General features: G+C 40.4%; 1 protein-coding gene across 1 annotated transcript in view; it reads left to right on the forward strand.

Annotated features, from left to right (window-relative positions):
• The window catches only part of cubn (cubilin (intrinsic factor-cobalamin receptor)), a 46,776-nt gene that overhangs the window by 9,289 nt on the left and 14,286 nt on the right, over positions 1-23,201 (forward strand). Inside the window, exons 11-46 of the mRNA XM_029278190.2 lie at positions 1,102-1,226; positions 1,568-1,760; positions 2,466-2,584; positions 3,053-3,287; positions 3,544-3,725; positions 4,415-4,577; positions 4,874-5,064; positions 5,381-5,537; positions 6,409-6,584; positions 7,363-7,528; positions 7,872-8,097; positions 8,183-8,313; positions 8,923-9,112; positions 9,480-9,640; positions 9,718-9,899; positions 10,433-10,589; positions 10,783-10,967; positions 11,541-11,700; positions 12,499-12,680; positions 13,079-13,247; positions 13,693-13,874; positions 14,791-14,947; positions 15,292-15,408; positions 15,509-15,622; positions 15,775-15,903; positions 16,017-16,149; positions 16,710-16,915; positions 17,713-17,894; positions 18,034-18,226; positions 18,347-18,544; positions 18,765-18,911; positions 20,269-20,459; positions 21,094-21,262; positions 21,893-22,067; positions 22,395-22,573; positions 22,756-22,965. Of these exons, the coding sequence (XP_029134023.2) occupies positions 1,102-1,226; positions 1,568-1,760; positions 2,466-2,584; positions 3,053-3,287; positions 3,544-3,725; positions 4,415-4,577; positions 4,874-5,064; positions 5,381-5,537; positions 6,409-6,584; positions 7,363-7,528; positions 7,872-8,097; positions 8,183-8,313; positions 8,923-9,112; positions 9,480-9,640; positions 9,718-9,899; positions 10,433-10,589; positions 10,783-10,967; positions 11,541-11,700; positions 12,499-12,680; positions 13,079-13,247; positions 13,693-13,874; positions 14,791-14,947; positions 15,292-15,408; positions 15,509-15,622; positions 15,775-15,903; positions 16,017-16,149; positions 16,710-16,915; positions 17,713-17,894; positions 18,034-18,226; positions 18,347-18,544; positions 18,765-18,911; positions 20,269-20,459; positions 21,094-21,262; positions 21,893-22,067; positions 22,395-22,573; positions 22,756-22,965 (6,132 nt within the window). The remainder of the gene's footprint in view (positions 1-1,101; positions 1,227-1,567; positions 1,761-2,465; positions 2,585-3,052; positions 3,288-3,543; positions 3,726-4,414; positions 4,578-4,873; positions 5,065-5,380; positions 5,538-6,408; positions 6,585-7,362; positions 7,529-7,871; positions 8,098-8,182; positions 8,314-8,922; positions 9,113-9,479; positions 9,641-9,717; positions 9,900-10,432; positions 10,590-10,782; positions 10,968-11,540; positions 11,701-12,498; positions 12,681-13,078; positions 13,248-13,692; positions 13,875-14,790; positions 14,948-15,291; positions 15,409-15,508; positions 15,623-15,774; positions 15,904-16,016; positions 16,150-16,709; positions 16,916-17,712; positions 17,895-18,033; positions 18,227-18,346; positions 18,545-18,764; positions 18,912-20,268; positions 20,460-21,093; positions 21,263-21,892; positions 22,068-22,394; positions 22,574-22,755; positions 22,966-23,201) is intronic.

Consider the following 23,201-nt stretch of genomic DNA (forward strand, 5'->3'; position numbering starts at 1 on the left):
AGACTGATTTGCTGTGCTTATCTTTTAACTCCCTCAATCTGTGTCCTCCAAAGACATGAAGCTGGGTAAATCACACAGAGAGGGGTCTCTTCTTGCAAACACTGAAACAATAATAGGCCATAATAAAACTAATTTAACAGACAGGTTATTGAAGTGTAAAGGTGAGCCTCCCCTGAAAGAACATAAAAACAACTGCACAGCAGAATTTATTGCAGCCGATAAGCGCATCATGACTCGTGCATCGATTGCCTCGGTCTCAAGGTCATTTTTACTGAGCATATTGCACCAATGATATTCAAGCGCATAAACATCCATAACGTTCTCCTGATGCATGCAGTTTGCTCTAATTTTTCAACTCATTATGTAGATACGTTGTATGTACCTCCACTCTGAACGGAGCTCTGCTGTAATACTGATAGAGCTCAATTTTGAAAAATATAGATGTGTTGATGGGATCAAGTTTCCACCATTGATCCGGCCAGTAAGGGCAACACAGACAGACAAAAAACCTCAGGGAGCCCAGGACTGATTTAATCTCTGTTTCTAACTTTGATCGTAATGCAAAACTAATATTTACAGACTGAGAATGACATCGCTTTTAAATAGTGCAGTGCACTAACTCGCAGCAGACGGTAACTGTTCACTCTGACTGTGTGTGGCTGTCAGCGCTAGTGTTTGTGAAGTACAATTTTTTCAATGAGGCTCATTTACCTAGAAACGAGCCCAAAATCACTGCATGATGGAATTTACGGGAGCGAGGAGGTTTTTGTCTCATCGATTTGAATTGTCCATATATTGCTATGATTTTTAATTTCACTGCACAGTTTGTAACATCCTGCTAATGAAGGTATTTAATGCAAAAAGCAGGAAAAAAGTGAGTGACTGGTCGTGTGTCAGGACTGAAGTCTTAATTTACTGTTGGAGAGGTCTGAGTGGGTTCCCTTGTAAGTTGACCTGAGCAATACGTATATGTGTAAAAATAAACCTTCAGAATATCAATGGTTCTCTTTTTTTTACATGTGCAGTTTAAGACAGAGTCAGACATGATTATGGATACATTATGTTTATCTATTACTCATTAAAAACTTCTATGTCCACCAGGGTCAAGTCTCCCTATATGTACCTGCCCCTCAGGCTACGTAGGCAATGGTTATGGACCAACTGGTTGCACCCAGACGAGCAACATCTGTCAAACCAACAACCCCTGTGTCAATGGGCAGTGTGTGGTAAGTGTGTGTGACTGTGTCTATGTTCAAACCTTTTGGAATGACATGTGTCTGCTGAGACAAAGACAAAGAGCTCTCAAAATATTTTCTGCAAACAGCCTATTTGAAGGATAAACATGACAATCGGGATAGTTATACGTTGAATTGATCCCACCAACAACACATTGTAAATCCTCTTTACAGAAAATGTACAGTTCACATTCGTGTAGTGAACTTATTTTCAAATTTTGATTTTGTGATAAGGATAATCTCAAAAAAGAACATTTTGACTCAAATACTGTACATCTATTTCAACAAATCTATGGATGTCTGATTAGTGTATTGCTGCTATCCAATCACAGGCCACCACCTCAGCTCCTGGCTTCATTTGCAATTGCTCCCCTGGATGGCAGGGAGTTAACTGTGACCAGAATATAAACGAATGCGCGAGCAACCCCTGTGAGAACGGAGGAACCTGCACCGACGGCATTAATGGATTCACATGTGCTTGCACTGCACAATGGACTGGCCCCCTCTGCCAGACTGCACAGCAAGGTATTGGCTGGAAATGAAGATAATTACATGAGGGGAAGAGTGGGCTGAAAGGAAGTTAATAAGTGCAAGGAAAAAGGGGCCTAGGATATAAGAATGCAGGGACATTTCTGTTAAATACGTTTTTATCATAAAATAGACAACATTGAATATAAGCTTTAAATCCTTATTCTTAACGTCATTACTCTAAATCCATGCTAACATTAATCCCATAATAATCATTATTCGCATTTTCTGGGAAATGTTTGAGCACTTGGGCGTAGAAAATGTATGAAAAAGATTACTTTAAAAACAAAATAATTTCAGTTTCATATTGACCTCATATAGTTGTTCTTATTGGAAGAACAATGGTTTTGTGTAATCCCTTATAAGTGTTGCACAAGCTGTGTCTACACTTCATGCCATCAGATTGTGGGTAGGATTCCTGGTTTATTCTTGTGACAGATTTTTGTTGGTCCTTCAGACTTAATTATTCAATTTAATGTTGCCATGTTTGTTTTTATAAAGTTTCTACCAGTCTGTAATTTATTTCAAATACATACCAGGGTACAGTATGATGATGGCTGAAAAAGGCTGAAAAGAAAATGCAAGTTGCAAGAAAAATGGAAGGACCATGGGAGTGTGTATTGTGTATCAATAAACACCCTCAATCTTTAAAGAGAGAGTCTAACTCTAATGCTTCCAAGTGTTATTCTGAATGTGTTCCAGAGTGTGGAGGTTATCTGTCTGGCCCTGCTGGTTCCTTCAGTTTTCCTAACACCCCAGGTCATGATGATTATGATCACCTGGTCAGCTGTGCCTGGGTGATCCGCATCGATCCCAACAAGGTCAGTTCTCTCAGTTTTCCTTTGTAAAACTAAAAGTACCATTTCCTGTCATTCGTAAATGAGTTTATGTTTGTCATTCTGAACAGGTTGGCTAGTTTGAGCTGCTCAGCTAACTTAAAGGTCCCATATTATGCAAAATACATTAACATGTGTCCCTAGTCTGTCTACAAACCCCCCAATGACAAGAAAAAAGTACTTCCTCTCCATCTTTAGCCTGCTCCACTTTTCAGAAAATGTGTGCTCAAACAGGCTGTTTGGAGATTTTCCCTTTGTGACATCACAAAGGGCAGAAACCACTCCCCCAGGTGGGTGACACTCCCACAGCTAGGTGTTTGTTCTGCCTTCCCATCGTAAACAATTGGGCATGGTGCAAGAAAGCCCAACCATTTGTTTTGCATTGGTGTGATAATTTTTTTCATTCTAGTGTCATTAAATTCTGTGTTGTTGTTGTTTTTTGTTTTTTTTTAGATTCTCCGTATAACCTTTCCCTTCTTTCATCTGGAGAGCAGCACCAACTGCAACTTTGACTTCCTTCAGATTCACGATGGGGACAGTGCCTCTGCTCACATGCTCGGGAAATACTGTGGCCAAAATAACCCACAGGAACTCCACAGCTCCCACAATTCCTTGTATTTCTGGTTTCGTTCTGATGGCTCTGTCAGTGGTAGTGGTTTTACAGTCGTTTGGGAGTCTCAGGACCCAGGTAAGGGTCCCAACTACCTATCAGTCAGCCATGAGACAATGCCAAGTCTACAAATAGATACTGAATTGCATTAGAGCAAAAAGCAATATGTGATAAATAATTGACAAATCAATTTCTTTACATTGCGTTGTTCGCTAAGGATAACGGTAAAGCAGAGTTGTACTACATAGTGTAAAGTAAAAAATCCAAAGTGGTCAATGTGCCTGGTCTGTAAAACAGCTGTTCAAATTATATTGAAATCTTACTCTCATATTAGTGTGTGGAGGCGAACTTACTGCTCCTTATGGAAATATCAACTCGCCTGGTTACCCTGGACAGTACCCGCCCAGCCGTGACTGCTACTGGACCGTGACTGTGGATCCAGGCCTGCTCATCACCTTTGCATTTGGAACGCTGAGTCTTGAGCATCACACTGACTGCAACTATGACTTCTTAGAGGTACATACTGCTACTATTTGTATCCCAATGCTTTTGTGTAAGAGGGGAAATGGACAAATAGGGCTTTAGATGGACTCAACAGTTAAAGAGTGACAGCCAGATAACGTATTTGTCAAGTACATTATTAAAGCCAATCAAATAAGTCATTACAGTTCAAAGAGAAGATTTTTGTGAATCAACTAGAACAATGATCTTTCCACCAAATTCTCAAATTTGCAGGGCTGACCCTGGTCAAAGTGGGGCCTCACATACACCCACTCACCATACACCCACCAGCCTACCGCTCCTCTTTCTGTTTCTCCCTCATGTGACCTCATCAGGAGCATGTTTTATTAAATCACCCTGAAATATAACTTTGAATTCATTTTTCCATCTGTTTTGTACAGCAGCATAGGTGGAAGAGGGGGCTTATCAAAAAGATTAAACCAATGGTGTGATGTTGACACCACAGTCAGAGAGTCTAGCTCCATCCCCATGACATCCATGGCTATGCAGATCAGTTAGTTTAGTCTGTTGGTGTTTGCTACGCTCAGCCTGCTGCCCCAGCACACACCAACAGACCTAACAAACACTGGCACTGTTTCATTCTGTAAGCCAATAGTGATACACTCCAGGCAACAACCTCACAATGTTTGGGCCTTTCACCATCTGTTCTTTAATTTATTTACTTTTATGACTCATTGTTGTAGATCCGGGATGGTCTTCTGGCTGAAGACCAAGTTCTGGGTCTTTACTGCAGCACTGCATCTCCTGCCCCCGTGCAAACCACCGGTCCAGCTGCATGGATTCACTTCCATTCTGATTTCAGTGTTTCGGACCAAGGCTTCCACATTACATACACAACATCACCAAGTAAGAAATGGTGCCAGTAAGGTATGGTGTAAAACCAACAATGAGAGATAATATGCATGCCAATCATATGACAGCTTTGGAAGGCTATTTTTGACACTCTGAGTTGCTAACAGGACAGGGGGAGGTTTTAACTTCGTTTTAACTGTGACGTTCGATTCAAGTTTCAATTCTTTGCTTCCCTAAATGAAGCTCTAATAACTACTCTTCTATCCCAGGCTGTGTGTCAATTCCCTGCTTTATGTAGATGTGCTGCAATGGCAATGCAACTCCTTACGCAGGTGTTCTTTGTGCTTTAGGTGACCCTGGTTGCGGCGGTACCTTCACAGACAGCGAAGGGATAATCATATCTCCCAATTGGCCCAATGCCTATACCCACAACCGCCAGTGTATCTATTTGATCCGACTGCCAGTGGGAGCGGAGGTGTCCCTTAACTTCACCCACATGGACCTGGAGAGTCACGGCAGCTGTACTTTTGACTATGTGGAGGTATGACTTTTTTATGACTCACAAATACAATAATAATCCTTCTTATAATCTTTGTCTCTGTCTTTCTAATATTCTTTCTTTTCTTGCAGCCTGTTTGAAGATCCTTTACCTAAACTTTCTGACTCTCACTGACTACCTCCATTGACTGGCTACCACCCTGTCTTACATGTTTGTTTTCATTTAGTTCAAATGAGTCCTGCTCCTGCCTGTCCTACCAGCGCAGAATTGAGACGACTGTCACTCAGAGTGACGTCAAAGTCGACCTGGCTGCTCAGACAAAGGTCACATGACATGTATTTGATTTTTTTCCTTCTAGGTTCGTGATGGAAGATTGGAGACTGATGCCCTGATTGGGAAATACTGTGGGAGCTCCTTGCCAGCTCCCATTCGATCATCCTCCAACTACCTATGGATCCGGTTCAGATCAGACAGCTCAGTCAGCCGGGCCGGTTTCAGGGCTGTCTACACTGTTGGTGAGATTCCACACAAAGACACACAAGATGTTATCATGTATGTTGGGATGTGAAATCTACTCTATTTATTAAAAATGGATGCCAGGATATTTCTCTTATTACATTATTATTACATCCATAGTACCCAGCAGGTACAGGTAACACGATTAGGTAGACAGACATACAGGACAGAATTTCAGACCATTGCAATATACAAATATTCAATACAATCATTTGACTACATTGCCTACCTCAGAGTTAGAGAGGGGTCCATTTGGCGACCAAGAGACAAGAGAAAAGGCTGCCATGTTGCTACGGGTACGTTAAATAGTCTCAGGTCAATTAGGAGCTGGACCAGGGGAGAAGTTGACCTCCGTCTATGGGGATGCAGTCAAAGCTAACAGGGAAAAACACTTTTTGCCTTATTTTGATGGCGTGACAGGGGTCGTCTAAAGTGTGTGGCGCACGGTGATTTGGAGCATGTCTGACTACATTTAGCTTTTTAAACTCTGTGAGTGCTGGGAGAGAAAATTGTCAACTGTGACAGGAGGAAAATAAAATTAGGAAAGACACCCATACAGTACATGCAGTAAGGTCTACATTACTTCTTACATTTAAGACGATGGATCAATGTGATAAATCAATATTTGAGTCATGTAATGCAAGACAAATTTCTGTGCTAAAGGGAAAGTGTTATTTTTTATCTTATCTTGTCTCGGTGGATGCACAATGCATTTGTTTTTGCTGCACAAGTTTTGGGAGAGAGAGATATTTAATAAACCAAAGAGTGGTTACTCAGGTAATACTAATCCTGTGCAAATAGGGTTTAAGATGAATTCATACACTTCATTCTATTAGCCACAGACTAACCATTGACTTTTTCTCTCCCCAGCTTGTGGTGGAACTTTGTCTGGGACTGGGCAGATACGCTCTCCATACCATCCCAACGCATATCCGCACAACAAGGCGTGTGAGTGGGTCATCAACCAACCAGAGGGCTACGTAGTCACCCTCAACTTCCTGTCATTTGATGTCGAAGGAGGCTCCTGTCGTTTTGACTTTGTTGAGGTAAATACATTAAAATGGACATGAAACAACTCATAAAGGTTATCAGGGTTCACTTAAGGCAGGCGTCCATTTCTTGTTGATTGATTTTGACATTTCTTGTCATTTTTGCCAGATAGGAGCTCATGCATCCACAAGACTAAGTTAAAGTTAAATTACCCATACCTAAAATGTATCAATATACATTTTATTAGCACTATTTGTACCACAAAATACCACTTTACAAAATGTAGTCAGAGGGAAAGCAACTTTACAAATCACATTAAATGTGAAAGCTTCTTAGAAAGTATTGAACATTTTTGCTCAGAGTGGCAAAACACTGCCAAAGAGTACTTTCTTCATTAGTCAATGACCCTGTCTTTGTGAACAATGGGGAACTAAATTATAGTGAAGAAACGAAAAACAAACAAAGATAAAATTGGGGAAAAGATAAAAACATTTGAAATCTCTAAGATTAATCTGCATTTTGCTACTTGTCTCAAATTATCACACGAGTTGTTATAAGATGTTGAGAGACATTAATTATAGTCATCCTGTAAAAAATACAAAAAACTTAAAAACAATGTAAATTATAATATAACTAGTTCAGAGCCTCAGCATAAGCATGTCTGTTTGCTTGCTCTTACATATACAGTATGGTGACACATTATGTTTGTTTTATGTGGTATGGAAATAAAAAAAGGAACAATAAAGTTAATATTGTGTACAGTATTATGGATGCATGCATTAGAGGGAACATATAGATCAGTTATATGCTGCATTTTTTTCCATCATCTTCCAGGTCAGGGATGGCTCGACCTCTAGCTCTCCTCTGCTTGGAACATTTTGTGGTGTGGATATTCCCCCCAGGCTTCAGTCAACTCAGAGGTCGATGTATATCTATTTCAAAACTGACGCCTCTGTCACCAACCATGGCTTTGAAGCAGCTTATGACTCAGCCCTGGAGGGTAAGAGTTGTATCATTATCCATACATATATATATCCTCATAATAACTTAGCTGTTCTCCATTATGACTATTGGTACTTCTGTTGCTATTTTATGCTTGTGTGCAGTTGAGTTGCTCTAAATGTAGTAAGGTGTACTCTGAATTAACACACAGAATACATTAAAAAGAAAACCTTACTGGAACCTTTCACAAACTGAACATGCTGTTCTTGACGTGACAAGCTCCTTTGAATTTAGTTGAACTTTTTCTTTTTTTAACACTTGTCTTCTTAGGCTACTAAAGAGCGTCTTAAAGCTCTGCCAATCTCTAAAGTTGATATGTTATTCTTGTTTTCCTGCATCAGGCTGTGGTGACACTCTGACCAGTCCTTCAGGCGTCATCACAAGCCCTGGCCATCCCACACAATACCCACATGGTGCCAACTGCACCTGGTACATCAATGTTACCCCGGGCAACATAATCCGGCTGACATTTGACTCCTTCAACTTGGAGTACCACAGTAACTGCAACTACGACTACGTGGAGGTGTATGATAATGGCACTGTGCATACTGGAACCAAGATTGGAAGGTACATGATGCTTTATCTATCTTCATCTTTGTCTGTATGTGTGGTTGTACTTGGTGACTTAATGGATTCGGGTGATTTGTTGCAGGTATTGTGGGCGTTCAGTGCCTCCATCGATCACCAGCACAGACAACCAGCTTTCCTTGCTGTTTGTGTCCGACTCAAATTTGGGCTCTGAGGGATTCTCTGCCAGCTATGTCTCCATTAATGCCACCACAGGTACACATCCGTTAAATAACCGATCAACAGACAACAGGATTAGAACTGACAAGCTTGGGATTCACTGCTATATTTAATTACCAATGCAGAGGCATACAGGTGCACCTAGCTCTTAAAGGGAATGAGGGCTGATACACTCATTGGTTTCATAGAAGGAAACTCTTGCTCTTCAGCCACTCCACAAATGGAGATCTGGACATTAGACATACACAAAATATAATTTTTATTATTGTGTCTTACTCAGAGTCAAACAGTTCAGGTACAGATTTGAAAAAGCTAAATACACTCCTACTCAAAGTGAATCATCACTTATTGGTTAATGAAAGTAGGAGGAAAGCAGGGAGTGTACCAGAACTGTGACAGCTCTCATGTGTAGCCATAGTGCTGTCACAGTTCCAGCCACTGGTGGAAAATAGGAAAGACTCCTCAAGATGCTCTGCACAAGGCGTATGACAGGGTCCAAAATAATCCAAACATAATATCTGATAGTGTTTTAAAAAGTTCACTCCACAAATGTACTTTTTATTTATTTGGACAAAACAAAAAGTTGTTGTTATAATAAAAAGGTTCTGTTTCTAACCTTCTGTTAAATTATGTCTCTCTCTCTAGACTGTAGTGAGACCTTCACCTCCCCTACAGGATCCTTCTTTTCACCCAACTTCCCTAGCTACTATCCCACTAATAGAGAGTGTGTCTTCAAGATCATTGTGCAGGTCAACATGCAGATTATGCTGAACTTCACCAACTTTGACCTGGAGGGCTCCCCTCCCTCTTGCAGCTTTGACTTTGTGGAGATCAGGTATGGGAAGAATTTCGGTGGTAGAGTTTGGCAGCTTTTGGAGAAGTGAAACTGTTTTATCTGTAAGCATAGTCACAGCCTGAAACCCACTTACAGCTTGAACAGCTGAAAGTGGCTATATCATTCCATCTGAAAAATACAATTTAAAAGATCCTTAAACCCAAATGACAATCCACAGTTTACCATGCAACATACATCTATGGCCAGATTTGTATCAGCCAGGTTGTGGTTATATAAATACCTTTATTTATTGGATACCAGAATACCTATGTTTTGATTGTTAAAGGTGTCTGTATGTGGTGAAACATCTGTCTTTCTTTATGAAATTTGAGCACTGACATTGTCAATTTCCACATCTCTTTCGCAGGGATGGTGGCTATGAGACATCCCCTTTGATTGGCAAGTTCTGTGGGGATCAGGGACCTCCAGTCCTGGTATCCCATAGTAATCGTCTTTGGGTAAAATTCCGATCTGATTACATCGTTACGCGATCAGGGTTCAACGCGCATTGGGATGGCACACAGACTGGTAAGTGGCTGATATACTTTCAATGATAGTTTTTCTTTTTTTTGGGCCTGTCCCTCTGATTTGTTTTTTTTCACAAGGCTGTGGAGGGATGTTGACAACTGCATCTGGAGGGTTTTCCTCACCTAACTACCCCCTGCCATACCACCCAAACACTGAGTGCTACTGGAACATCAGGATCAGCCAGGGCAGCAACATCCTTCTCACTTTCTCTAATTTCCACCTGGAGTCCAGCACTTCCTGTTCCTTTGATTACTTAGCTGTGAGTACCAACAGCATATGGATGCATTACACAGCTGTTTGTCCTTTACAGATTTAATTTACTGTATCATATTGAACTGGAATTTCATTTGTAACTCCAGAGGCACCTGAAGAAAAGCAGAGAAAACCTCAAACTTAGAGCAGAGCAGATTATTAATTAGGAGTTGGATAGGTACATGTAGCAAACATTAATTCCAACAAATTCATGTTTAATAAAACAATTATAATATATATCAAGCGGTGATGTCATTAGATTTAAAAAAAAATATGAGAGCAAAGTTCCCTTGTTATGAGGTGAAATTTTGGCACAATTTCAAAATTAAATGGAAATACAAAGTTACTTTGAATAAGAACAAAAAAAGAACCAACAGAACAAAAAAAAAGCAAAATAAATGTACTAACATCTGGATCACTGAAAGGATTCATATCATTTTCATTTTTTTGATCTATCTTCTATAAGCAATTGACCAGGAGTGTTTTTTATGTCGCTTACTTTGTGCTTGATTTACTAAACATGAATTTGTGTGTGTTCAGGTGTATGATGGCAACAGTACAAGTGCTCCAGAGCTTGCCAGACTGTGTGGCAGTCAGGCGCCCGTCCCCATCAACTCTTCAAGCAACCAGCTCTACGTCAAACTACGCACTGACAGCAGCGTCAGCACTGGAGGATTCCTTGCATCATACACATCAAGTATGAGAAAGGGGGAGGGGGGAGGGGGGGGATCATTTTTGTAATTAACAATGGGACCCTACCCTGGGCACATCTCCATAGTGCGAGATTAAATATATAAATAAACGTACACATATATTTATATTTAGGATTATAGATATACAAACATATATTAATCCAACAATTTCATTTAATTGACTGTGTTTGTTTTTAGACTGCAATGGGGTGCTCATCTCAGGCCGACACTCAGGAATGGTGGAGTCACTGAACTTCCCCAACAACTACCCAGCCAACTCGCTGTGCAGCTGGACCATCCAGGCCACCAGTGGAAACACCATCAACTACACATTTAATGCCTTCCAGATGGAGGGCAGTAGTTGTTATTATGACTACGTAAAGGTACATAGATAAAAATTATTCAACAATATTGGATCCAAATTCCACACTCACTGTGCCCACTACACCTGGGTTGAACAGTTTTTTTCTTCTCTCTCTCTCTCTCTCTCTCATATAACTGGGGGGTTTCAGAGTATCACCTTCATATGTGCTTGTAGTTAGCCCCAGAGAGTTGTGCCAGTCTCGGAGTTCTTCGGGTCTTGTTTTGCTTTTTAAGAATGCATAAGCAGGTTTAATGGTTTCTAAGTTGGATTGATATCAGACATTATTCAAGGACATCTCCAGCCTTCCTTCAGTACAGGGGTTAATCTTTGTGCTGGTTTATGTTTGAAGAGGGTCCAAAAAGAGAGGGACTTTCCTCTTTTCTTGTGGTCTGTTCTAGCAACTGTCAACCTCCCAAGTCATAGTGCACAAAATTAACTCCACTAATCATAACTGTCTTTGTCATGTTACAAACCATAGATGTAGGCAATACTTAATTTGTCTTCTCTAAATGTTATTTTTGTCAGCCCAAATGAAGGGAATTGTTTTTTGTAACGCTTACTAATACCCCTCTCTACTATATTGTTGTCCTAGCTTTATAATGGACCTAACGCACAAGCCCCTCTGATTGGCACATACTGTGGGTACAACCCCCCTCCAGCCAACGGCACCACGAGCTCAGCCCTCACCGTGGTGTTCAGATCAGACTCCTCTGTGTCATTGTCTGGCTTCCAGATGATGTGGTCCCAAAACGGTAAGATTTAAAAAAAAAAAAAATTTTATTGGTGAGATCAGATCAACAGAACAATCTTTATTGTTTGATGTCAGTTTTTTTTTGTGTGTCATTTCCTGTTCAGTCGCCTTTTTTTTCTACTTACAATAGTTGTAATCAATGAGCAGAACTAATTCAGAGTTCAGATAGCAGTTTCCAACCAATCCTGTTTATTTTCCAATTCTTACGTACAGTCAACCTAATAACATTTCAAATAACCAGCCTCAGCCTGATAAAAAATGAAACTTACACCTCCATCAAATAAATCCCAAGTCCTTAGTATAAGTGCAGATGAATGCAAATTACCTTTTCACCTTGGTTTTGTAATAAAACACACATGAATTAAAAATGAACGCTGTATGGACATAACATAATTAATAACTTGCCTCTGGCATTGAACCTGATGTCTTACATAAATCCAATTATAAATTCTACCTGAAAAGATAGTACATTTATTTTCAATCCAATGAGTCTTTTCTCAGTCCATGAAAAATAAAGAGTACAGAACGGTCTTCAATCCAAGAATGTCAAAGGTGTCCTTTAATTGTCTTTAACCAAAACAATGAAGTGCTGGTTCAGCAAAAACTAAATTATATATAGCTTGATATATAAAATGTAAAGGGGGGTTGTTTTTCCTGCATTACTCAAAGAGATCCAGAAGATGGTATAGTGGTAGCTATCCACCTCAATGGTCACAGTTAAACAGCAGCAGTCTCTTACAGCAGGGTTCATCATGATGATGCATCTTGATACTGACACTAAAGTCCCCTCTCCATGTAGGTTGTGGTGGGGAGCTCTCTGGTCCCAGTGGCTCCTTCAACAGCCCAGGCTACCCAAATAGGTATCCAGAAAACCGTGAGTGTATCTGGTATATCACCGCATCATATGGCAGCAGCCTGACCATTACCATCCATGAGTTTGATGTGGAGTTTCACCAAGACTGCAGCTATGATGTGCTGGAAGTAAGATATTGATCATCTCTCTGTTAGACTTTGTTCAATGAATAGTTCACAAAAAAAATAAAAAAAAATTATGTGATCATTGCAACATTGCTTTAGTTTGTAAAATCAGAACAGAGGATTAGTTCTTAAAGGCTAAAGGGTCATATGGTCATATAGTCATATAGTCATATAGTCAAAGGGTCATAGGTCATAGTTTATGACTAACTTTCCTAAATTGGATTTTTATCCTCTTAAAGTGGCTTTCAAAGAATTTGCATTTGGTAATGATTTTGGTACCCTGGTTTTAAAAAAGTTATTGACCTCTAAGCCATTTACTTGGCTAGCTTGTGGCCATTCAGCATCAGTTATATTTCAGATGGTTAATTGCCTTTTGACAATAACCTTTGACTTTCCTTCAGGTGTTTGGTGGTCCGGACTTATTGGCCCCTCGACTGGCTCAGCTCTGCACCACTACATCAAGCCCAATGCAAGTCTCGAGCACTGGCAACCAGCTCACTGTGCGTTTCAAGTCTGATGCCTATGTCAGTGGTAGAGGTTTTAATGCAAGCTGGGTTGAAGTCCAGGGAGGTGAGTGGACTTCACTTATCGATTCCCCTTTGTGAGACCTCTGTACCAATATACAACAGAATAGGGAAGGTTATGGACTGTATGGGTATATTTTTGGAAAGGGATTATCAACATAGGGTGACTTCTCATGTACATAAGAAAAGTTAAGTTACAAGTTGATACAAGAAATTAAGCCAAACATCATGCAAATGACCGATAGAGGAACGTAATCAGTCGGGTAATTTTTCAGAATGGCCTAAAGCGATTTTTCTTTATTTAGCGAGAAGAATTTTTTGTAAGCCAAATTTAAACGGGTTAAGGAAACTGTAGCTGCCATCATTACCATCATCTCATACTGATTTTGTTATATTATTTAAAAAATAATCAGAGACAAGCTCTGCACTTAAAACCAGCACCTACAATATACTTCTTAGTAAAGTCTAATCACCTGTGTTTCTTCATGCAGGCTGTGGAGGCCCCATCACAGCTCCATCAGGGGAGATCCATTCTCCTTTGTATCCAAGCAGCTATCCCAACAATGTGGACTGTTCCTGGGTGATCAGTGTGGATCAAAACCACCGTGTGTTATTCAACTTCTCTGACCTGGATATCGAACAACATAGTGACTGCATTTGGGACTATGTGGCGGTGAGTGACTGATTTCAACACTTTTTTATGAAAAACATTTTACCTTGTCATTTTTTTGTTTCTTCTGATTTGCAATCAAGCTGGGCCTGTATTCAAATACATTCTGAGAATACTCTGAGAGCATAGCTTCCTTTTTTTTTTAACTACGAGTTCTTGCTTAGGAGAGATGTACAAACATTCTCAGAGCTCAACTCAGAGCTCTTAGTGAGGAGGCGTGGTTGATCCTGTAGGAGCCAAAATGCTTGGTTTTGATCACCTGAATCACCTGGTCACCTGAATCCAATTACCTGGAGCCTTGGCTTTATGCATAGCACAAGTCAAGACTCCACCCAGTGTTCAGTATCGGAATTACACCCAAAATACAAATTCACAGTGTTGTGTTAGGTTTCTTGCAAGGATCATTTAGATGTCTGGATGTGAGGTTCTCAGAGAAACATACTCTGGGCTACATACTAATTTCCATGTAAAACTGTAAAAAGACAGGGGATGTAGGGTCATGCAACAATGGTGTTCTTCAAGATCTCTGAATATTTAACTTTTAGTGACAGCCATACTTTATATAGCAAATTATTTGCTGTACCTACTGATACTTTGTCGTTTTGCCGAAATAATTATAAATCCCATGAGGTTTCATGATATCGTGGACGCTAGAAAAGTCTAATATATACACTAATATATAGACGACATAGAATCCTGCAAAAATAAGCTGTAATTAGTAGCTGCCTTAGTTTGAACTTTGGGAACCTAAGCTGCACTGCTTCTCATGGGCTGGCAGACACCTTGTTCATTGCCTTGCTTGTGTGTTCTATGTATTGGTCTATTGGTGGCTAAGTTGATTGTCAGTCAAGCACATGAGCACATTCTTTACCTTTTAAGATACATAACCTTTCTGTATCCATGTGTTTCAACCACTCAGATCCATGATGGTCCAACCATGTCTGCTCCTCTGCTTGCCCGGGTGTGTGGCACCAGTGCTCCTCCAGCCATCACCTCAACACAGAGTACCATCTATGTCCGCTTTAGGTCTGACTCCAGTAACAGCCACCGTGGTTTCAGTGCTCGCTTCTCTGAGGGTGGGTTTCTTCAACCTCTCCGTTAAAATCATGAAACATGGATGAAATATTAAATCTGTCAATCCTTTTAAATACTTGTTTATGCTCTGCCAAACCAATGGATCCATAATCCTTTTTTATCACCACAGTACCAAATCACAAGATAATTATTATTGTATATAAATGACAATTTCTTAGGGAGCAGTCTAAATCCCCTGGTTATTTCTTAATTTGAGGTTGATGAAAATTATATAGGAGGGCTTAAAAGAAAGAAATCCATAATCCAAAGTCTGAGTTAAACAGCTTAACCGTTATCTTGAGGGAGAAGCTGACTGTGTCGTTTTTTTTTTTTTTCATTTCTCCAGCTTGTGGTGCAACCATCATAACAGACGATTTGGGAGGGGCTATTGCATCACCACGGTACCCAGCTCTGTACCCGCCTAATCTGAACTGTAGTTGGATCATCAAAGCACAGGAACCATGTGAGTTTTGTCAGTCAGTGGCCCGTACTAGACAACCTTTAGAATGTTGTATAAAAAAAAATGTGTACTTTAAACCTTTGATTTGTCTCTCTTTGGTCAGTCAACCATGTGACCCTGTCATTCACTGACTTTGAGGTGGAGATGATCAACTCAGACTGCACCCATGACTCTGTGAATATCCTGGATGGAGACAACTACCAGGCACCTTCCATAGGTAGTTGTACTGCTTGTGTGTGGGTGTGATTGTGTGCCTGTGTGAGAGAAAGGAAACAAGAAGAGCGTTGCAGGGTTTCTTATTCCTCTAATATCTTCTATGTTAGGTTGTTTTGTTAAAAGCCTCATAAAAACATGTGACATTTTTGTCAGGTACCTACTGTGGCTCTGAAATACCTCATCCAGTTACATCCTTCAGTAACTCTCTGGTGGTCAACTTCATCTCCGACTACTCTGTCTCCAAAAAAGGATTCAGAGCCACCTACTCAGCATCCACCTCCAGTAAGCTGCACTGTGACATACTGCTCAAAGTATTAACTGGAGACACAAACACTGTTCAAGTCATTATTTTCCTTGTCACAAGATCTCAAGAAAGCTCATTCTTTTCTGCTAAGGCTGCGGAGGAGATCTGGTGATGGAAAGTGGTGCATTCAACAGTCCCAACTATCCAGACGCCTACCCTCCCAATGTGGAGTGTGTGTGGACCATCAGGAGCTCACCAGGGAACCGTCTGCAGCTCTCATTTATGTGCGTAAATCTCAGCGCGGAGAGTCTTTGCTTTTTCTGTATCCCACAACCCTTGACCGTCTTCAGTGTCCCAGAGCCGATGGTGCTGTCTTTGGATGATTTGTTTTAAACAGCCAGCAGTGCAGAAGTCTTTGAATTATTCTGTTTACAACAGAAAACAATAGAGAGAATAAGCAAGTCCTCAAAAATAGATTAATGTAAGATTCTTAGAAAATAACCATCTCTTTAAGGTTATAAAACAAAAACAACTATTTTCAATGTTAGCTTTATTTTACTGATTCATTTTCTGGTCATTCCTAAAAATAATCTTATTTTTGCTTAATTTTAGGACTTTTTCTTTCCCCCCTCCCACCCGGTCTTGCTGGCCTCTTTTAAGCTTATTTGAATTTACTGGAAATGGGTTTTAAAAAACCCTATTGGGCTTTATGTGCAGTTGTTATTAAGAGATGACAACATTCCCTGTTCAAGCATTTGCATGTTTCACACTTGTTTTAGTGCCTATATGGCTGATGATACCATATGAACATGTGTTAATATTAGCCTCCTTGTGTTTTGTTTAGTATCTTTAGTCTTCAGGGAGACAATGGCTGCCAAAATGACTACCTGGAAATCAGAGAAGGCAACTCTACTGGGACTCTTGTTGGGCGCTTCTGTGGAAACTCGCTTCCCTCCAACTACACCTCTGTGATTGGTCACATCTTGTGGGTTAAGTTTGTCTCTGACGCATCTGTCAGCGGAGCAGGATTCAGAGCCACCTTTTCACACTGTGAGTATTTCTGTGTGCAGAAATCAGAACATTTATATTAGAGTAGTGTATGCGCTATTGTAACTACTTGCACCTTGTGGCTATACATTTTCCATGCCATTTCTGTGAAACTAGCTAGCTATATTTAGCTTGTAGAAGATTTAAATAATGTGCAACAGGTTCACAGGAAGAGAGCATGCGGGGAAGGTGTGTAGGTAGACAGGCAGGAGTACCTTACATTGTATTTGGTCCTAATGAAATGAAATGATTACAGTTTAGACGAGCTGTTGGGATTCGAGGTGAATTTCAACCAAAAGTGCATCCAAAATAAATTGCATAGCCTACCTTCAAATGAACAGTAATAGTTTTTTCTACAGTTAGTTTCTTTAACAATAAATATGTCATCAGTATCTTATTGAATTTTAGGGTTAGATGAAAATGTACATACCAGAGTCCAAAAAAGTGTTTTTTATAAGCTACTGAAGGTTGTTGATCAAGTTGTACAAAAAACATGACTTAGCAAACATGATGCTGCAGCATTATAGCACATGTACTTCCTTAATACATGTTAGGATAAAACAATTAATTAAGTGTTAAAACTAGAGAACAAAACCAAAAATTTTTTTTAACTCTGTGAGAAAGGCGAGGGACCTACAGCCAACTCTCTTTATACCAACCCTGACAATCTAGCTCCAGGTTTAACATTTGTACAGCAAACCATTTTTCTTCATCTATTCCTTGATAACATTTCAGAAATCCCTCAAATAATGTAGAGAGAAATGCATGAATCCAACGCCGTCTTTTCCCTTTTCTCTTAGTGTATGGTAACGACGTGACAGGGGAGTTTGGGCAGATAGCATCCCCACTGTATCCCAGAACATATCCCATGAATTCCCACTACCGCTGGACCATAACTGTGGAGGGAGACAGCTTCGTCCAGATTCGCTTCTTGGACATAGACATAGAGGACCTGTATGACTGCTACTACGACCATCTCAAAGTAAGATTGTATGATGTCACAATCGCGGCGTCGAGTAATTCCAATATTTTGTTTGACAGTGAGAGCCAGGTGGTGGCAATGAGAGCTCAAATCGGTGTCCCTTAATAAAAATGTACCTCATCCCTTTGCTTCCTTCCAGATATTTGATGGGCCTAGTGTCCATTACTACCCCATTGGGACGTTCTGTGGTTTGGCCCTGCCCCCTCCTCTTAGAAGTTCTGGAAGCGCTGTAACGCTGCAGTTCACGTCAGATACAGTGGTGGGAGGACGAGGCTTTCTTGTGGAATGGACTGCTGTCCAGGACTCTGGACCCCCACCCACTATCACACCAGGTCTGACCAAAAAATAAATATCCCTTTAAGTCTTGCAGTAATGTGTGTATGTATGTAAGAAAATAAATGATCTCATGGCTGACTTCTCATGACTTCATGCTCTTCTGTTGCATGTGTCAGGTGACTGTGGGGGATTGCTAATGCCAGGGGAGACTCCTGGCTTCCTTTTCTCTCCTGGCTGGCCTGATTACTATCCTGAAAACCAAGAGTGTACCTGGCTGATACGCTCTCCAGACTCAACTGTAGAGTTTAACATCCTGTCTCTGGATATGGAGGACTACCCCACCTGCTACTTTGACAGCCTTGTCATCAGAGACGGTAAGACATAAACATATACAGTACCAGTCAAATGTTTGGATACACCTGATTGAAATGTGTTTTATTAACTTGAGGACATTTTAATCTAAAGGCTTTTCTGCTTAATTGCTTGACATGTGTTTTATGAAGATGATGCTTATGTATGTGTGCATTTCTTTCCATTTGTGATATCTTTTTGGTTCATGTTTGTGAGTTTTTTTTTGTTTTTTTTCGTTCTCAGGGGCATCAAGTCTCTCCCCAGTTCTTGCCAGCGTGTGTGGTCGGGATCCTCCAGGTTCTCTTCACTCAACAGGAGACTCCATGTACATTCACTTCTCCTCAGACAGCATCGTTAGTGGAAGAGGTTTTAATGCATCCTACTCCAAAGGTAGTGCACCAGAAGCACTCTCTCTGTTTACATTTGCTTTTAACAAAAACATCCATCAATCATAGACAGACCACATTCATGTATGTCTTTGTGTAATCCATAAATAGTATCTAGAAGGATCTTCATGGAAGAGGTAAAACATGAATAAACTAAAGCCAAGGGAAAGAGCCTTAACTTCTGCACCACAATCATTGTTTTTATACTCAATCAGGGCAGATGGAGAATACCTAATGGAAAAACAAAGCACATGATGGCCCAGTTCCAATGTCCACTCTAAACCCTAAGCACTGGTATGCAATATAGGAGTGCATGAGTCCATGAGGTGATGTGATGGTATACAAAAAAACGAGTAATGGGACACACTATCATGACCCCACACATTGCCTTGAAACAAAATGTGCCTTTATATAATGAGAAATAAGCCCACCTCCTTTCATTATAGTCTGTATCTAAACAATTTAAAGTTAAAAAAAAACAAATATTCATGCTTTGTGAAGATTTTACTAAAAAACACAGACAACATGTTTTAAATCACCACAAAAGTAATAACCGAGGCAACATATTACTTACTGGACTTTTCCCTCAAACATGTATTTACATTTGGTGGAGGGCCAGTCAATCACATATATCTTTGTCCTTGTAAAGTCCCATCAGAGCCTTCGTGAACTTGATGATTTCACAGCGGGAAAACATGAAGCACTCACTCACTCACTCACACCAGGAAAGAGTTCAGCCCATGAGTCATTACATGAGTCATTTTTTTTTTTTTTAAACATCATATCCAGAAGATAGCTATCGCAATGGGCAGGGGTGTCTCTCCATATTCTGGGACCCATGAAAATATATCACATAGTAGCAAACCCTGCACAGTCATTATAACACCAACCTCCGTTATGCAAATGAATCATTCAATATTTGAATCACCATTTATTTGTCTCTGAAGATTTTAGTTAAATGAGTGGAAATACTTTGAAAGACTTAAGTTCTTCTTCTGGGGCAAGGCCTTGTCACTCACTTCAATGCAGGACAGTAACCAAATATTTAAAATACATTTGTTGAAGCCCTGACAACAATGCTTGTAAGGGATTGAATATCGCAAAAGGAACAGAATGTGTTTCAGGGTGTTTGCCTTGTGAGGAGAATTAAATAAACAGCCTAGGTGTGCTCTGCTGGGGGACATTTTAGACCTGTAGATATCATTGTTAATTTGTTATAACTAAGACGTGTAGTGACAAACATAATGTCTTTTTTGAACACAAATAACTCATTGAGCTGTGGGATTTAAGCAGGAAGACGTTTACTTTCAACTTTGAACTACATGTTAAGTTAACAATAACCATAAAACATGTATTTCCAGGTTGTGGTGGTCTCCTGCATGTAGACAGGGGAACCCTGAGCAGTCCCCACTACCCCCAGAACTATCCGTCTGGTCAGGACTGTAGCTGGCATGTGATGGTGACACCTGGCTTTAGAGTTTCTGCCAGCTTCCAGAGCCCCTTCCAAATCCAAGGCTATGGGACAGAATGCAGCTCAGGAGACTATGTGGAGGTAAACAATATGTAATACTCAAGATCTGTACATCATAATGACGTTTCATTTAGAAAGTTGTCCATTCAGGCGTCAACATAGTGGGAGAGCAACTGTGTATGTATGTGTAAGTTTGTAAAAAGTCCAGTTAGCAACGTTAACACCAGCATTCATTTGGTTATGTCTGACATTCGACTGATCTGCTGTATAAGTGACAGCGTCGCATTATAACACATAAAGAAGGAGGAGAAACCTGCTCACAGTGTGATGTTACAAGCCCAAAACTCCCTGTCTGCACATAAACACCTCAAACAGAGTTTCTGAAAATCTTCACCCTGTAAGGATTTTTCCAAAAGGTGCCTTTTTCAGCAGTTTGCGTATGTACGAAGGGCCAAAACCTGCGTTTTCAAAAGTACCCGCCTACATGTGGACTAGGCCTTGGTGATAATGGCCATGGAAGGACAGTGAAATCGATTGGGCCCAATCATAGTGATCGGATGCACTAGGCTCTAGTCCTTAATTTTATGGGAAATTCTCAGAAAATATCATGATTCCGATGATTTTCTGAGAATTTTGTCACCAGGAGAAACTTTCTGTATTTAGGATGCTTTGTGGTTACAGCCCCTGTTTATTACATTCACTTCTGTCTCCGCAGCTCAGAAATGGCCCGGATGGTTCGTCTCCACTTCTTGGGGGAAGACTCTGTGGTTCGAGTCCGCCCTCTCCACTCCAGACTACTGACAATCACCTCTTCATACACTTTGTATCTGACGCCACCATTGAGGCCAGTGGCTTTGAAATAACCTTTGAAGCCCACAGTCAAGGTACAACATCCACTCCTTTTTGCAGTGTATTTCTTCCTTTTATTCCTTTTTGATTTTGTTGAAAGCAATAAAAAGAAGACATTAGAGGACAGTAGAGAGAAAGAGAGAGAGAGCGTGCAATAGAAGGAGAGAGCTAGAGATCTTTGTCGCTGTCTGTATCAGAGAGAGAGAGGGAGAGAGAGACTGCAGCGAGATACGGAACAAAGTGACTTTCTTTATCGGTTCCATGAGGAACACGTCTTTTTGTTTCAAGGTTTTCAGAACAATTAAGTATTTTAAGGAACGTTTGGAAACCCTAGCTCTGCGTGAGAGGAGAAGAGTTGAAGCAGAAAAAACATTATATCTGAGACAGTCACACATTGTTAGCAGAAACAAAGCTAATCTAAGCACAAGCAGGCGGTTTTTGAGTAAATACGCAGGTTTTATACTTTTATAATAAGTATGCCTTATATAATATTAAGAATGCAAAATCAACAAGTTGCTTTGTTCTCAATGTAAAAAAACCCCAAAGAAACCCACAATTTTTGGCGATCCAGTATTAACGCCCTCTCCTCTCCTCTCCTCCTCTCCTTCTCCTGCTCCTCTTCTCTCCTCTCTCCTTATCATTTCTCTTGCTCTCTGTTTCCACAGCTTGCGGGGGCTTCATTGAGCTGAATGATAACGATCCTCCCGGCTTTATTACTTCACCTAACTATCCACAGAACTACCCCCAGAACATCGACTGTGTCTGGGTCATAACTGTACCAAATGGAGAAGCTGTCCAAATTGACTTTGAGGATGATTTCTATATCGAATCCTCTAGCAGGTTTGCAGCTAATTCTTCTTTGAGCCTGTTCATTTTTACATTCAAAACTTCTCATTGCTTCATGGATTAAACAACAACAACAACAGCTGTACAATTTGGGGAAATTGAACACATTCTGCATTTTGTTTTGCCAAGAATGCAAGTTTTCTATCCTTTTTATATAAAAGCACAGCCTATATGTTAACAATTAAACCCTTCACACGTTTGTGTAACAACTCCCTGATATTTTAGAGACTTTAAATGACATGTCATAGGCCAGTTGAAGAAACCCTGGGATAATGATCTTCACATTTGATGTACATATGTATTCATTAATGTGTTCCTCAGCTGTATGTACGACTACTTGGAGGTACGTGATGGCTCCACTTCAAATGCTGACTTGATTTCCCGTCTCTGCGGCAACACCCGACCATCTACCCAACATTCAACAGGTTCCACGATGCTGCTCAGGTTTCGAACTGACACCAGCTTCACGCACAAAGGCTTCAAGGCAAAGTACTCAATAGGTAGGAGAAACCACCGTCATCACATACATTCAAAAGATTATTCCAAACCTCTGAGCCCAGGGTTTGGTTTTTGGATAATGGATCTACTGTACATTATGACATGCTGGGCCTAACAAGCAAAGTGCATATCCTGCAGGTATGCACTGGCCCTACTTTAATTTTGCATCTTAAATTCCTCACAGCAACATGTGGAGGTACATACATTGGTCAGAGGGGAACAGTCCACAGTCCCGGCTTTCCAGACTCCAACTATCCCGACAGTTCCAACTGTGAGTGGTACATGGAGGGTCCCACAGGACACTACCTTACCCTTACTTATGAGAGCTTCAGCCTGCAGACAACTCAAGGCTGCACTGCTGACTATGTGGAGATAAGAGATTACAACGCTTCAGGTGAGGAAACTAGAGAATCACTCATCCACATGTTTGTGTCTAAAGAGCCAGCACACGTTTACATTTAATCAAATAACCTTGAGAACATTAAACATGATTACCTGTGTGTACAAATTGTTCATCGTAGAGATTGAAATTCTGAAACAGTATGTTGTTGTGGTTACATGTATCCCACTGTTAAATGTCATACATACATAAAAAAAAATGTTGTGTGCATTTACAGCCAAAGTGTAAGA

This window comes from Labrus bergylta, chromosome 20 (genome assembly GCF_963930695.1).
Source record: "Labrus bergylta chromosome 20, fLabBer1.1, whole genome shotgun sequence".
In the NCBI taxonomy this organism is placed as follows: domain Eukaryota; kingdom Metazoa; phylum Chordata; class Actinopteri; order Labriformes; family Labridae; genus Labrus; species Labrus bergylta.